At 36.0% G+C, this 15,921-nt stretch overlaps 1 protein-coding gene across 3 annotated transcripts in view; it reads left to right on the top strand.

The window, feature by feature from the left end:
• The window catches only part of LOC144963192 (cytochrome P450 2D9-like), a 30,971-nt gene extending 15,495 nt beyond the window's left edge, over window positions 1-15,476 (top strand). For all 3 annotated transcript variants that reach the window (XM_078896924.1, XM_078896923.1, XM_078896922.1), the window contains exons 2-11: window positions 80-413; window positions 1,046-1,209; window positions 3,225-3,337; window positions 5,468-5,635; window positions 6,970-7,091; window positions 9,338-9,450; window positions 10,486-10,601; window positions 11,538-11,665; window positions 13,553-13,749; window positions 14,613-15,476. In XM_078896924.1, the coding sequence (XP_078753050.1) occupies window positions 199-413; window positions 1,046-1,209; window positions 3,225-3,337; window positions 5,468-5,635; window positions 6,970-7,091; window positions 9,338-9,450; window positions 10,486-10,601; window positions 11,538-11,665; window positions 13,553-13,749; window positions 14,613-14,812 (1,536 nt within the window). In that variant the 5' untranslated portion in view covers window positions 80-198 and the 3' untranslated portion in view covers window positions 14,813-15,476. The remainder of the gene's footprint in view (window positions 1-79; window positions 414-1,045; window positions 1,210-3,224; window positions 3,338-5,467; window positions 5,636-6,969; window positions 7,092-9,337; window positions 9,451-10,485; window positions 10,602-11,537; window positions 11,666-13,552; window positions 13,750-14,612) is intronic.
• The last annotated feature ends 445 nt before the right edge of the window (window positions 15,477-15,921 follow it).

Below are 15,921 nucleotides of genomic sequence, written 5' to 3'. Positions count from 1 at the left end.
TTGGTCAATGTTATCCGATTAAAATAATCTATTTTGTCTAATTTTTGTTTTTCATCTGATTTGCTCATGTAATCCACAGATAACCTGAAAAACAACCAGCTTCAGTTTGAAACAGCTCGTGGAGCAAATTAGATACACTCTGATTGTCTCTTGCCGTTGAAAAAGACCATAATATAACCAAGGAGAGAAAGGACAACGATGACGATCATATCCGAAATATATTCGCGATTGACCAAATTACCTCCCCTGTTGTATGCTGTGGTCGGCCTGGCCGCTGTGTGGTACTTGAAGGTCAGGAAGCGTCTCCCGGATAACATCCCTCCATTCGCCGTCAGACCATACCCAATCCTGGGACACATTACTGTGATCAGATCTCGTCCTATTCTAGACGTCTTCAAGGAATGGAGGAAGCAGTAAGTATTAACATCTTCAAAAAATGTGACCCCCCCCCCCCTTCCCCTCCCCCCCCCCTCCCTTCGCGAAGTCCCAAGTTTGAGAGTTTTTGCCAAGATGAGGGACATTTAAATCGATCGATATTTGAAGGATGAGTTTTCTGGCCAAATTTTTTAATATGTTTTTTTTTTTCCAGAGTAGGCTACGCCAGTATTGGGGTTTGGAGGAGGGAAGATGTTTGAGCTGTTTGTTAAACGTTAAAGCTGGAAATGAAAAGTTTATGGCAAGTTGACTATTTTTGTAAGTATTTATTGTTCGGCCATGTGGTCTTGTGGTATGACACTCACTTTCGGATCGGAAGGTCCTGGGTTCGAGCCTCGCTCGACGCACAGTGGAGTCCTTGGAAAAGGCTCTTTACTCACATTCTCTCACCGTACTCAGGTGTAAAATGAGTACATGGCCGTTAACAGCGTTGTCTCGGGGGAAAAAATGTGTATCGCCTAAAAGGCGTCATGCGTCGTTCTATGATACGTGTTGCTTTTGGCCATGGACCCATTGTAAATCGCTTTGAGCACTTTTGGTGGATATTGCGCTAGATATATTAAAAACTCATGTTTTTTTAAACAATGAAATGGTTGTGTTACTTTTCCAGGACGGGGGACATTTTCAGTATGATGCTAGGATCGCGTCTGGTCGTCGTCTTCAACAACTATGAACTGATGAAAGAGGCGTTTATCAAGAATGGGGACTACTTCTCGGATCGGCCGTCCCATAGCATATTGGCTCGGAGACAAATTAAAAATGGAGGATTGAAAGGTATATATATATAAAAAATTGAGCTTCATTTTTTTTTTAACTTGAGCTTTATATAGCGCAATATCCACTATATGTGCTCAACGCGCTTTGCAAGGGGTCCCTGTGTAAGAGAGTAAGCCTATGCAAAAGGTTATCTAAGAATTTTTGTGCAAAATTGTCAATTATATAGCAAATGGGTTTAGTGAGTACATAATGCAGGCATATCAGTTAAACTTAGTCAGTGCATGATACGTTTGGGCAGTTTTTGCGCCCAAGTTACTGGACAGGTTATCGTGTTGAGTACTATTTAATCAATCATTCTTAATTTGGTTTAGGGATGTTGGAACAGGTGAAAAGGGCATTTATTAAAATCACGTTATATCATAAAAGGCGGGGTTTAACATCAATATGTAGGAATTGACGTTTCAGGTTTGATATGATTTGGTCTTACTCTTAGGGGGTGGAATTTAGACTGTCAAGGAACTGTCGAAACTACAAGGAGGCGTGATTTGAGGAATGATGGGTAAAATTTACAATAGGAGAAAAACATAGCGTTGTTAGACATTCTAGATTATTCTACATTCTAGATTCTACATTATGATTCTGCATTCTACTTCGCTATGAGCTGCACACTTTAAACCTTTTGTGCTCACCGTCATTTATTTGCTTCTACGGACTTAGAAATATTTCACGTATATTGAAAATGGTTACTTAGGCAAAATGACTTACATTTGGATTGATTTTACGGATTTGGAACTTATGAAACTGATTGAATTATGACCATGCTATTTGATTTGGATTTGGAGTTTATCACAACAAATAAAACTGTAAGAAATGAAACTTGGAATCTGGACTTTTATTTGAATGTCTTGATGTTGTGCATTCAATTATCATCACCGATCCTTGAACTCTTTACATTATTAACATCTACAACACAACGCAAAGGATGATATTACTATCTACCAAAAAACCACTATAGGATCACACGCCATTACATATGTGTGCAACTACGCCACACCTGGTCAACAGCAACATTTAACATGTAGGACGGGACATGACACCTGTTAGGCCATATTACAATTTTTCGGACAATGACAATGCTGTTAATGGCCAGGTACTCATTTTTCACCTGAGTACGGTGAGAGAATGTGAGTAAAGAGCCTTTTTAAGGACTCAACTATGCGCCGAGCGCGAAGCTCGAACCCAGGACCTTCCGATCTGAAAGCGAGTGTCATACCAATAGACCACATAGCCGCATATTGTATATATTATATATATATATATATTATATAATATATATATATATAATATATATATATATATATATGATATATATATACATGGAGATGCCCTGTAGGAGATATTTTTATTTTTGCTTCTTAAAAAATAAAAACTACGAAACATGACCTTATTGAATTGTAACCAATTCATTTTGGATTGTAATCAAGGTGCATATAGTGGTAACAGGTCTGGTAGGCGGACGTGATTATGGGCCTGTTATAACAATGTTGTAATGGAGAGTGTTTTGGGTTGGTTTGACAGTGATTCCATTACAACAATGAGTCCATAATAATTTGGGTCTTGCCGACGTGTACATATATGAAGGTCTGACATCCAAATCCACTTATGGGCCTAGTTTAACATTGTTGTAATGGACAATATTTTGCGTAATTTTTAAAAAATGTCCATTACAACAATGAGCCCATAATGAATTGTGTTATCAGACCTGCAAATAAGTGCACGTCGGGTCTTGTAACTAAGTACACGTTGATTTCAATAAATAGGAAATATCATAACCTTTTTAATTATTGTTTGATTTTTGATTATTTAAATATTCTTGTTCATGTTTTATTCAGATCTGTTTAAATATGGCTACATATTTAACAGAAAAAGACAATATATTTTTTGGCTTGCGGTTTTTTAGCAAACAACTTCTAAGAATAATTTGTTCAGACAGATGTTTTGACTATTGGCCAATGGCCTAAAATACAGATTTGAATTGAATTTCTAATCTGGTGCCCATTTTATTTTGTTAGGTATCCTTGGAAACAATGGCGCTCAGTGGAAGGAACAGCGAAGTGTTTCCATGCAAATTCTCAAGGACTTCGGACTGGGAAAGAATTGGCTTGCCGAAAAAATTACTGAAGAGGTAACAACTTAGATTCTTATTCTCCTCCTCCGCCTCCTTTTCCTCCTCCTCCTCCTCCTTCTTCGTCTTTTTCTTCTTCTTCTTCTTCTTCTTCTTCTTCTTCTTCTTCTTCTTCTTCTTCTTCTTCTTCTTCTTCTTCTTCTTCTTCTTCTTCTTCTTCTTCTTCTTCTTCTTCTTCTTCTTCTTCTTCGTCTCCTCCCTTTCCTTCCACATCACCCCCCCCCCTCCTTCATCTTCTTCTTCAACGTCGTTGATAAAATAAGATGACTATTAACATTACATTTCCTTGTCAATGTATTATCAAAACTATCAACTTAAATCCGGAACAGGGATGCCAGATGACCACTTGCGTGGCCAATAAAGCCAAAATTGGAAATACAGAAAATGGTGTTTCTATTATTATTAATTTTTAATTTTTAAAATATTTTTATTTCCCTTTTTTTACTTTTTATTTTTTTTGGCAGTCACAATTTTTTTTACAAATTTAGTTGATTTTTTGTTGTTGATTAAAATCAATGAAGTTTTAAGAGGTTAGAGTGTTAGTATTGTTTGGGCTTATAAGTTTCAATTTCGTAACTTTTAAAGTCAAATTTGGCCAGGACAAAGTCTGGTCATCTTTCAGCCGTGAGATCAGAATGCGTGTTCTGAAAAAACTCGCCATTAAGAATTGATGCTGTGTGTTTAGCTTGAATGCTCACAACATCTGCCAGTCGGATATAACGTACTTACATTCAAAACTACGTGTAACCTCGAACGTGTATTGTCTGATTGAAAGAATTTAGTGAGAACTACTCATAGAAATGGCTGGCTAAAATGATAACAAAGAGCTGAGCGACATCAATTTCATTCTTTCTTATCTAATCTTATCTTATCTTATCTTACTAAAGACTGAATATAGGAATTATCCTTTAAATGCTTTACACAATAGTTTATAATTACAAAATCTCATATAGCTTGCATTTTATCATTCACAGACAGTTTTACACAACTTTGAATGTAAGGAAAAATACGTATTTCAATACGACAATGTAAAGTCGAAAATGACTATCATAGAATAATGAAGTAATTGAAAATTGTTCATCATCGAAAGAGTCATATAAAGTTCATAGTATAATGAAATATTAATGATAACAATAATCACGAAAGCAAAAACGATAATATATTTTTTTAAATCATTAAATAAAATTCCCTTTATTCATCCTATAGGGAAATGTTTCTCAAGGGAAGATTGGAATAACCCAGGCGTCAGCCGCAGTGCATCACCGCAAATTGAGCTAGGGCGAGGTGACTTGCTAAAGCCCGCACAGCGCAGCGGCGGGCGTTCGAACTCGGTTCATTTCGGGTACGAAGCAAAGACGGTACCGCTGAGCCACGCTGACACCTCATAAATAAGTCTCTGATAAATTATCATGATTTCAGACTTTCTTTTTCTTCTTTCAGCTCATCTCGCATTTTGCAGGGTTGCCATAATGAATGCAACATCTCCATGCATCTCGGTTCATAGCATCATCTTCCTCCATGCTTAGTTCTTTCATATCATCCTTTACCTTATCCAACCATCTAGTCTTTGGGTGTCCCTTTTTCCTCTTGTAATTGTAAGTCCAATACTTTCCTTCCCATGTACTCCCTCTCTCGTCTCTTTACATGTGCGAACCATTTCAATCTATCTTTTCTCATCTGTATTGATACATTCTTCACTTCAATCAACCTTTGAATCCGTTCATTTCTCACTGTATCTTTTCTTGTCCAGCCAAGTGACCATCTCAACATCCTCATTTCTGCCAGCTCAACTTTTTAATCTTGATTCGTTATTGTAGCTGCTGTCTCTAGTCCGTATAACATTGCTGGTCTTACAACTGTTTTATATATTATCCCCTAAAGGTTTGCGAAAATACGTTTGCCACACATAACTCCAGTTACCTTCCTCCAATTATTCCAGCCTGCCTGTACCATCTTCTTCTCATTATCATGATTTCAGATGACATGCATTATGAATATGGCTGTGAAGTCTCCATGGACGCTTGCCGTGAATGTATGCGTTACTTCGAGTGTGTCAGTGCATTATACTTGTCAACATTTACAAACCAGTCTACTACTGTTTTGTTTTGTTTTGTGTTTTTGTCCATACAGATTACGATCTATCTTGACACGATATCCAAGTATAAGGGTGACCCCAATGACGTTCGTCTTCTCACCAACGCTGCTGTGTCTAATGTGATCTGTGCTCTTCTTATCGGCAAAAGATTTGAACTGGACGATCCCCACTTTGTCCAACTTCTTGAACTTCTTATGGAACAGGTAAACATGAGTCTCGTCGGTCATAAGTTGTAGTAGTAGTAGTAGTAGTAGTAGTAGTAGTAGTAGTAGTAGTAGTAGTAGTAGTAGTTGTAGTAGTAGTAGTAGTAGTAGTAGTAGTAGTAGTAGTAGTAGTAGTAGTTGCAGTAGTAGTAGTAGTAGTTGCAGTAGTAGTAGCAGTAGTAATAGTAGTAGTAGTAGTAGTAGTAGTAGTAGTAGTAGTAGTAGTAGTAGTAGTAGTGTGTGTAGTAGTAGTAGTAGTAGTAGGCAGTAGTAGTAGTAGTAGTAGTAGTAGTAGTAGTAGTAGTAGGGAGTAGTAGTAGTAGTGTTGTAGTAGTAGTGGTTGTAGTAGTAGTAGTAGTAGTAGTAGTAGTAGTAGTAGTAGTAGTAGTAGTAGTAGTGGTAGTCGTAGTACTAGTAAGTAATAGTAGTAGTAGTAGTAATAGTAGTAGTAGTAGTAGTAGTAGTAGTAGTAGTAGTAGTAGTAGTGCAGTAGTAGTAGTTAGTAGTAGTAGTAGTAGTAGTAGTAGTAGTAGTTAGTAGTAGTAGTTGCAGTAGTAGTAGCAGTAGTAATAGTAGTAGTATAGTAGTAGTAGTAGTAGTAGTAGTAGTTAGTAGTAGTAGTAGTAGTAGTAGTAGTATGTAGTAGTAGTAGTAGAGTAGTAGTAGTAGTAGATAGTATTAGTAGTAGTATAGTATAGTATAGTAGTAGTTGTAGTAGTAAGAGTAGTAGTAGTAGTAGTAGTAGTAGTAGTAGTAGTAGTAGTTAGTAGTAGTAGTAGTAGTAGTAGTAGTAGTAGTAGTAGTAGTGTAGTAGTAGTTAGTAGGTAGTCGTAGTACTAGTAGTAATAGTAGTAGTAGTAGTAGTAGTAGTAGTAGTAGTAGTAGTAGTAGTAGTAATAGTAGTAGTAGTAGTAGTAGTAGTAGTAGTGTAGTAGTAGTAGTAGTAGTAGTAGTAGTAGTAGTAGTAGTAGTAGTGGTCGTAGTAGTAGTAGTCGTAGTAGTAGTAGTAGTAGTAGTAGTAGTAGTAGTAGTAGTAGTAGTAGTAGTAGTAGTAGTAGTAGTAGTATGTAGTAGTAGTAGTAGTAGTGTCGTAGTAGTAGTAGTGTAGTAGTAGTTAGTAGTAGTAGTAGTAGTAGTAGTAGTAGTAGTAGGTAGTAGCAGTAGTAGTAGTAGCAGTTATGTAGTAGTAGTAGTAGTAGTAGTAGTAGTAGTAGTAGTAGTAGTAGTAGTTAGTAGATAGTAGGTAGTATATGAAGCAGGTAGATAACGACTTTGTAGACGTAAAGACTGTACCGCCGAGCAACGCTGATTCCCATTTATTTTACTGTCCCCAGGTTGTCCTGGCACAACAATTGAACGCCGTCAACACATTTCCAATACTACAGTATCTACCTGGAGATTTCTTCAAAATCAAAAAAGTGGCATACAACCAGGCTGCGATCCTAGATCTTTTTAGGTTTGTAAGTTTGTATCATTTTACACCTGGCTTGAGCTTTTTATATATATATATAGATAGATAGATATATATATATATATATATATTATATATATATATATATATATAGATAGATAGATAGATAGATAGATAGATAGATAGATAGTTCGAAGATGACGTCACTCAGGTCTTTGTTATTGTTTTTTTCCATCCGCGTTTATGAGTAGTAATGCTCACTGAACTGTATTAACCCGACTATAAACGTTCATGGATACACACAGTTTTGTGTGTTGGTCCGTTATACTTCCGGATGGCAATGTTATCAGCTTCTTAGCCAAGAGCATACTATCTATATATCTATCTATCTATCTATCTATCTATCTATCTATCTATATTCTATATATATATAGATAGATAGATATATATATATATATATATATATATATATATATAGACCAAACTGCTAACTGAACTGTATTAACCAGACTATAAACGTTCATGGATACACACAATTTTGTGTGTTGGTCCGTTACACTTCCGGATGGCAATTTTATGAGCTTCTTAGCCAAGCGCATACTATCTATAGATAGTTCAAAGATGACGTCGCTCAAGCAATTATTATTGTATTTTGCCATCCGCATTTGTGAGTGATTCTCACTAAACTGTATTAACCAGACTATAAAAGTTCATGGTTACTCATAGTTTTGTGTGTTGGTCCGTTATACTTCCGGATGGCAATGTGTTGAGCTTCTTAGCCAAGCGCATACTATCTATAGAAAGTATTGACAGTATGCGCTTGGCTAAGAAGCTCACAACATTGCCATCCGGAAGTATATTGGACCAACACACAAAACTGGGTAACCTTGAACGTTTATAGTCTGGTTAATACAGTTTAGTGATAATTATTTATAAACGCGGATGGCAAAAAGCAATAACAAAGACCTGAGTGACGTCAACTTCAATGCTATTCATTGGAAGTCCACTAATAGTACTCAACACGCTTGACAAGGGGTTCTTGGCCGACAGCAACACTTCACATGTAGGACGAGACATGACGCCTGTTATGCGATATTACATTTTATTTCAGCCAGTGACCACGCTGTCACCGGCCAGATAATAGTTTACAATTAACTACGGTGAGAGAATGCGAGTAAAGAGCCGTGTCCAAGGACTCAACTATGCGCTGCTTGGGATTCGAATCCTGGATCTTCCGATCCGAAAGTGAGTGGTTATGTTTGCTGTTTGGGATATATTCTGTAGACATTTGAGTGTGTTCAAATCTGTGGCTATGTGGTCTTGTGGTATGACACTCGCTTTCGGATTGGAAGATCCTGGAATCTATACTCGTTAGCGCATAGTTGAGTCGTTGGAAAAGACTCTTCACTCACTTTCTTTCACTGTACTCAGGTGTAAAATGAGTACCTGGCCTTTAACAGCGTTGTCTCTATCCGAAAAAAATGTAATATCGCCTAACAGGTGTCATGTCCGTCCTACATTTTAAGTGTTGCTGTTATTCAGGAACCCGCTGTAAAGCGCTCTGAGCACGTTTAGTGGATATGTTCTATATAAAAGTTCAATTCTTTTTTTTTCCACTACCCCAGTTTCTTCCTTTTTACTGTCGTACTAGGATAATTTTATATCTACTGACTCACATAGTGTGAAACAAGGAGAAGATTTGGTGTGTTTTGAATGTGCTAGTATGTTGCCTTATCGAATTATCACCTCAACTCGTGCAGATTAAATGATAACAATATATCAATAATCATAGTTATTAAATGACAGCAAGATAGTTATAATATAGAATTTCATTACGTCAAGAATGGCGACTAAGATGATGATGATGATGATGATGATGATGATGATGATGTTGATGATGATGATGATGATGATGATGATGATGATGATGATGATGATGATGAAAATGATGATGAGGATGATGATGATGATGATGAGATGATGGTGGTGATGATAAAGATGATGATGATGATGATGATGATGATGATGATGATGATGATGATGATACACTAATATTGTGGTTTTGGAATCTACATCTGTTTCCTATTTGAACCAATTCCCCTTTGTCTTATCTTTTCTTGGGTGCTTTAATTGTAATTCTAGACCTTTTTACTATCCCAATTTCATCCTTTTTACTGGCGCTGATATAACCTTAATGTGCTGTAAGCGCCGTAATACCCTTAAAGACAAAACAAACAATATTCTTATCCCATGAGTTTCTCTCTCTCTCTCTCTCTTTTAAAAATTTTTAGTGTCAAATTCTTACAAGAAGCAAAAGAGAACGGCACTATGAATAATTTCATCGGATCTTACTTGGACGAAGTAAACAAGAAAAAACAATCGGGTGTCCAGACGTATTTAGACGGTCAGTTTTTTCTATATTATCTGCTTTAGAAGGTTTTATACAGCGAGGGGCAGCGTGGGTCAGCGGTACGGTCTTTGCTTCGTACCCAAAAGGTACCAAGTTCGACTACCCGCCTCATTGTGTGGCCTTGTGCAAGTCGCCTCGCCCTAGCTCACTTTGCGGCGGTTATTCCAGCCTTCCCTTGGGGATGAATAAAGGGAATTTTATTTATATATCTTTTTATTATTTTTTTAATGAATGTTACAAGGTAACGAATACGGGTTATTTTAATGATATAAATGGTGATGATGATGTTTTTGTCAATGGCCATGACGTTATTGTTGGTGATAGGATGGTAAAATAAAAAAGTAGTCCTTCAGAGCCATTAGGCCCACCAAGTTGGAGTTTTATCCCAGCTTCTGTAACAATAGGACAATAGCAATTGCTTGCTACCCTTTGGATAGGACGCCAGTCTATCGCAAAGTACTTTCCGCCAGATCTAACTGACCCAGAAAACGAATCACTACTGGGTGGACAGGGAGGGGGGGGGGGGTCCCTTTGATTGTGAAGCGAGTGCTCTACCTTTTGAGCTCTGGAAACCCCCGATAAGATGGTAAATGATTATTATTATAATTATGATGATAATGATGGTGATGATGATGATGATGATGATGATGATGATGATGATGATGATGATGATGATGATGATGATGATGATGATGATGATGACTACGACGACGCAAATGAAAGGTTAAGACGAAGAATTGATGCCTAAAATATTGTGCAATGGTTCTTATTATTTTACTTTTTATTTCCATGTGAAATTGAATGTACGCTTCATTTTAATAAACGAAAATAATGTGGACGTTTCGGGTTTCTCCTTTATCAACAAAACAATATGAATAAAACACTACAGACGAATGTGATAATGTGATTGAAACGTCCACATTATCTGTTTCCATTTATTAAATTGAAGCTTATATTCAATTTCACATTGTTATAATTTAATTTCCTCGAGCTTCGAGCAGCAACATTTATTTAAATTATTATTTCCAGAACCAAATCTCAAGACTGTGATGTCAAATCTCTTTATTGCCGGAAGCGAGACAACGAGTACGACCATTCTGTGGGCGTTGATGTATTCCATCCATCACCCAAAAGCCCAAGAAAAGGCGAGCCTCACTTTCTTACCTGGATTTTTAAAAAAAATATTCTCTTTGGCAAGGGCACCATATCACGTGACGGCTATGTGGCCTTGTGATATGACACTCGCTTTTGGATCGGAAGGTCCTGGGTTCAAGCCTCGATCGGCGCATATTTGAATCCTTGGAAAAGGCTCTTTACTCACATTCTCTCACTGTACTCAAGTATAAAATGAGTATCTGGCCGTTAACAGCGTTGTCTTTGTCGGAAAAAATTGTAATATCGCCTATAGCCTGCGACATGTCTCATTCTACATGTTACGTGTTGCTGTTGGTCAGGTAGCCTTTGCAAAGCGCTTTGAGCACGTTTAGTGGATATTGCGCTATATAAAAGCTCAACTATAAAAAAGAAAAAAAAAATATCGAGTTGTATTCAATAGTTAAACCAATAGGATCTGTTATTTCCTTGAGCTCAACTAACGACACTCACTCGGAGGTGCACAAACCTAAAAAAATGACGTCAAAAGATACGTCTTAGTGGTTCCCAGTGTCAGGCTATAAGTTAACGATGGCTACGTTCTGCCCCCATATTAAAATAGATTTGTCTCTGAGTTTGAGAGAGAGAAAATGTAGTACTTAAGAGCCATAAAGAACAGACACAGTCACCCTATCAAAACTGGATTGTGAGGCAATGTGGTCTTGTGGTATGACTCTCGCTTTCGGATCGGAAGGTCCTGGGTTCGAGCCACTCTTAGCGGATAGTTGAGTCCTTGAAAAAGGCTCAATACTTGCATTCTCTCACCGTACTCATCATCATCATCATTGTCACTATCATCATCATTAACATCATCATCACTATCATCATCATCATCGTCATCATCATCATCATCATCATCATCATCATCATCATCATCATCATCATCATCATCATCATTAACCGTATATCCTTATATTATAATTCCCCAGTTTTATCAAGAGATTGTAGAGACTATCGGCACGGATAGACAACCCAACATGTTAGACAGGTCCAAGATGAATTACGTCAACGCCTTCATCATGGAGACTCAAAGACTCGGAAGTATTGTCCCTCTCAGGTTCGTTGAAAAGAGGTGTTGCATTCTCCATGCATTGTGCGGCTATGTGGTCTAGTGGTATGACTCTCGCTTTCGGATCGGATGGTACAGTGTCTAAGACCCGCTCTGAGCAGCGCATAGTTGAGTCTTTGGAAAAAGGATCTTTACTCACATTCTCTACACCATACTCTGGTGTCAAACGAGTACATTGCCGTTAGCAACATTGTTACTGTCGGGAAAAAGTAATGCAATATCACCTAAAAGGCGTCATGTTTCCTCCTACATGTTTAGTGTTGCGGTTGGCTAGGAACCCCTTATAAAGCGCTGCGAGCACGTTTAGTGGTTATTGCCTCATATAAATACTCTAGTTTTTTTGTTTGTTTGTTTGTTGTTTGTTTGTTTTTTTTGTGTGTGTTTTTTTTATTTGTTATTTTTTTTTTTTTTGGGGGGGGGGGGAATTTGTAGATGGTTGTGATATCATGCAATGCTGATATTGATATCGCCATGCAAAACGTCATTACTTTCCCTCAATCTTAGTAAACAAATTCTGTGTCGAGATAACAACAAATTACAACTGATATAAATACCGACCAAATTTCCATTTAAAACAGATAGAAGCATCTATCAGGCTTATTAACCAAACTTGCTGTTGTTGTTGTTGTTGTTGTTGTTGTTGTGGTGGTGGTTGCCGTTGTTTTTTGCTGTTGTTTTTGTTATTGTTTTTGCTGTTGTTTTTCTTGTTGTTTTTGCTGTTGGTTTTGTTGTTGTTGCCATTGTTTTTGCTGTTTGTTTTGTTGTTGTTGCCATTGTTTTTGCTGTTGTTTTTGCAATTGCTGTTGTTTTTGTTGTCGTTTTTATAGTTCTTTTTGAAATTGTTATTATATAGTGACCGTGATTGTAGTATTGATGAAATCGTTAAATATCGACTGCCTGGGACTGATTATCTAGTTTATTTTTATTTTTGTTTCCTTTTTGTATTACTAGTGGAGAACCCGCCATATTTGCGGATAAATAATTTAGGCCGTTACGAATAGAGAGTCATCTGTTTTAATCAGCATACTACTGTATTGTGGAAATTAACATTAGATCGAAACGAATCTGTGGAGATATCAACGATCAAAAAGCGGTGCGGTAGGTGCACGCAAATGAATCTGGCATCAGGGTGGCCAGATGGCGATTCCCAACGTCATATTAAGATCTACCATAACGCCCTAGCAGATTTTCTGTAAACCATTTGAGTCAACATATGCTAGAATTTCCATCAATTAAAAAAAAAATACAATTTACTCGTTTATCAATCTGTAAAAAATAGTTTTGTAAATTTTTGAGATGCCAGTAATTCTGTGTTTGTTGACATTAAAAAAAAAATCACAATTGGATGTCCAGAACAATTCTGATCCCCAACCCTATTTTTTTAAAGAATAGATTTGTTTTTATTAGCCAGACCAATTTATTACTTCAAATCTTAATACCCAGCGACTCAATAGTACAGAATCTCATCATTTAACAACAAAAAAAAAAAAAAAACAAGCAATGTTGAGCACGGTTAGTTACTAGATTCGATGATATAGCAGTGGCGTCAGGATCGCATTCTTGGAAAAGGACACTTAACACACATTACAACACCTGACTCGGATAGAATGATTACCTGACAGAGCTTGTAACAATAATACTAGTGCAACGAGGGTGACTAGTTCTAGTGACATAGTTTCAAATAGCTTCCAAACCATCTGAATCATGCTCCACGACAATTTTCAATAAGATCGTAAGTTCGCTCCAAAGATGCCATTGATTTCAAATAATTCTCCCTTTAAACTTTTCAGGAGATTGGAGTTTGGTTCTGTCGCTAAAATCTCTCATATCATAGAATTGATTTTTTTTTAAATTGTTATTCTCCTTTCCCTCTAGCCTTTCACATTATTGTACGAAAACCACAGAAATTGGTGGATACACGATTCCAGCAGGAACTCCAATCATCCCAAACCTTGATGAGGTTTTCATGGACGAACAGACCTGGGGAGACCCATTAGTCTTCAGACCTGAACGTTTCCTGGATGCGGACAACAAGGTCATCGTGCCTGATCATTTCATTCCCTTTTCTATTGGTGAGTTGTTTCTGTCACATAATATCATATCATGACGGTTATGTGGTCTTGTGGTATGACACTCGCTTTCGGATTGGAAGGTCCTGGGTTCGAGACTCGCTCTGCGCATAGTTGAGTCCTTGGAAAATGCTCTTTACTCACATTCTCTCACCGTACTCAGGTGTAAAATGAATACCTGGCAGCTAACAGCGTTGTCTTTGTTGGAAACAAATTGTAATATCGCCTAAAATGTGTTGCTGTTGGTCAAGGACCCTTTGTAAAGCACTTTGAGCACGTTTAGTGGATATTGCGCTTTTAAAAAAAGCTGAAATGTGACCCACCATTGCCATCCGGTATTATGCCAGGATGTACCAGAGCCCTCCAAATATTTTAAAACTAAAATAATGAAATATACGAACCTTCAATTTTTGTAATATCCAAAGATAGACTGAACATCTATAAAAGATACGAAAATTACAAAGGTATCAATACAAGTTCAGAAAAGTGAGTGGAGCAGGCACGTATGTTGATAAAAACAGAAAATGAAGCGAGTAGAAAAGTGCCAGAAGACAATAGAAAATAAAAAAAATTTCTCGGCGATGGAGACTCGAACCCACGACCTTACTGATACGACAGCTCCGACAGAATGACGCTCTACAGTCGATGCCTTCCACCACGTTGATTTATTCATTTATCTATTTATTGTTCTGTTTGATTTTGGGGGGGGGGGGGGGTTGTTTATTTTACTTATTAATATATTTATGTATTTATTTATTTATTTATTTATTTATTTATTTATTTATTTATTTATTTATTTATTTATTTTTGACGCCGGTTTTGATTTAATCGACATTCACATTTTCTCCCCTTTATCCTATCTCTAGGTCGTCGCTACTGCATGGGTGAAGCGCTTGCCAAAATGGAGCTATTCCTCTTCATCACATGTCTCATCCAACGATTCCATATTCTCCCAGAGGATCCAGACAATCTACCTCCCCTTGAGCGAATATTCGGCATAACTTGCGCCCCGAAAGCCTTCAAAATAAGACTGGTAGACAGAGAAGAAGAAAGAGCAGCTCAATAACAATGCCGACATTTTTATTGGATAAATCGCCATATTTTTTTTCTATGACATACATTGTTGTGAATGATCTACCTTGTTAACAATTTCGTCCTTCAAATATCGATTGATTTAAATGATCAATAATATTTGAGGGACGACTTTTCTAGCCCAATTTTTAAAGGGGTGTCTTTCCAGAGTATGGCACTTAACTGATTAATGCTTTCCCTTCCTCTTAACCCTTTATGAACAAATATTATACTTTAACCCTCTCCTTACCAACCATGGGAAAATCATCACATATAAAAATAATACAATACAGACAACAATTATCCTATTCCGGTTTATTTTGTAGATCACAAAATATTCAGGGTTTGTTTTTTGTTGGGTTTATTTATTTATTTTTTTTTTGTTTTTTTTTTTAATTTTGTTGTTAGTTATAAATATTAATCTCTGTACTCTAGATTTCCTTTTGCTCAAATAACTAATAAAAAACCGTGTCATCATCGTCATCATCCATCTTCATCATCATCATCATCATCATCATCATCATCATCATCATCATCATCATCATCATCACCACCATCATCATCAATGTGCGCCAGATCCCAGTGGTGGGATGATAGCTTTACAATAAATGTTTTTTGCTCTAGTGTAAGACAGAATTATTATTATTATTATTATTATTATTATTATTATTATTATTATTATTATTATTATTATTATTATTATTATTATTATCATTATTATTATTATTATTATTATAATTATTATATTATTACATTATTATTATTATTATTATTATTATTATTATTATTATTATTATTATTATTATTATTATTATTATTATTATTATTATTATTATATATTATTATTATTATATATTATTATTATATATATATTATATTCTTCTTCTTCTTTTTTCTTCTTCTTCTTCTTCTTTTCTTCTTCTTCTTCTTCTTTTCTTCCTTCTTCGTATTTTATATTATATTATTATTATTATTATTATTATTAATTATTATTATTATATATTATTATTATATATAATTATATATTATTATTATTATATTATTATTATTATATATTATTATTATTATTATTATTATTATTATTATTATTATTATTATTATTAT

Source organism: Berghia stephanieae, chromosome 1 (assembly GCF_034508935.2).
Source record: "Berghia stephanieae isolate SIO BIC M18660-M18661 chromosome 1, UCSD_Bste_1.3, whole genome shotgun sequence".
NCBI classification, from domain to species: Eukaryota; Metazoa; Mollusca; class Gastropoda; order Nudibranchia; family Aeolidiidae; genus Berghia; species Berghia stephanieae.
This window is presented reverse-complemented; position numbering and strand designations above follow the sequence as displayed.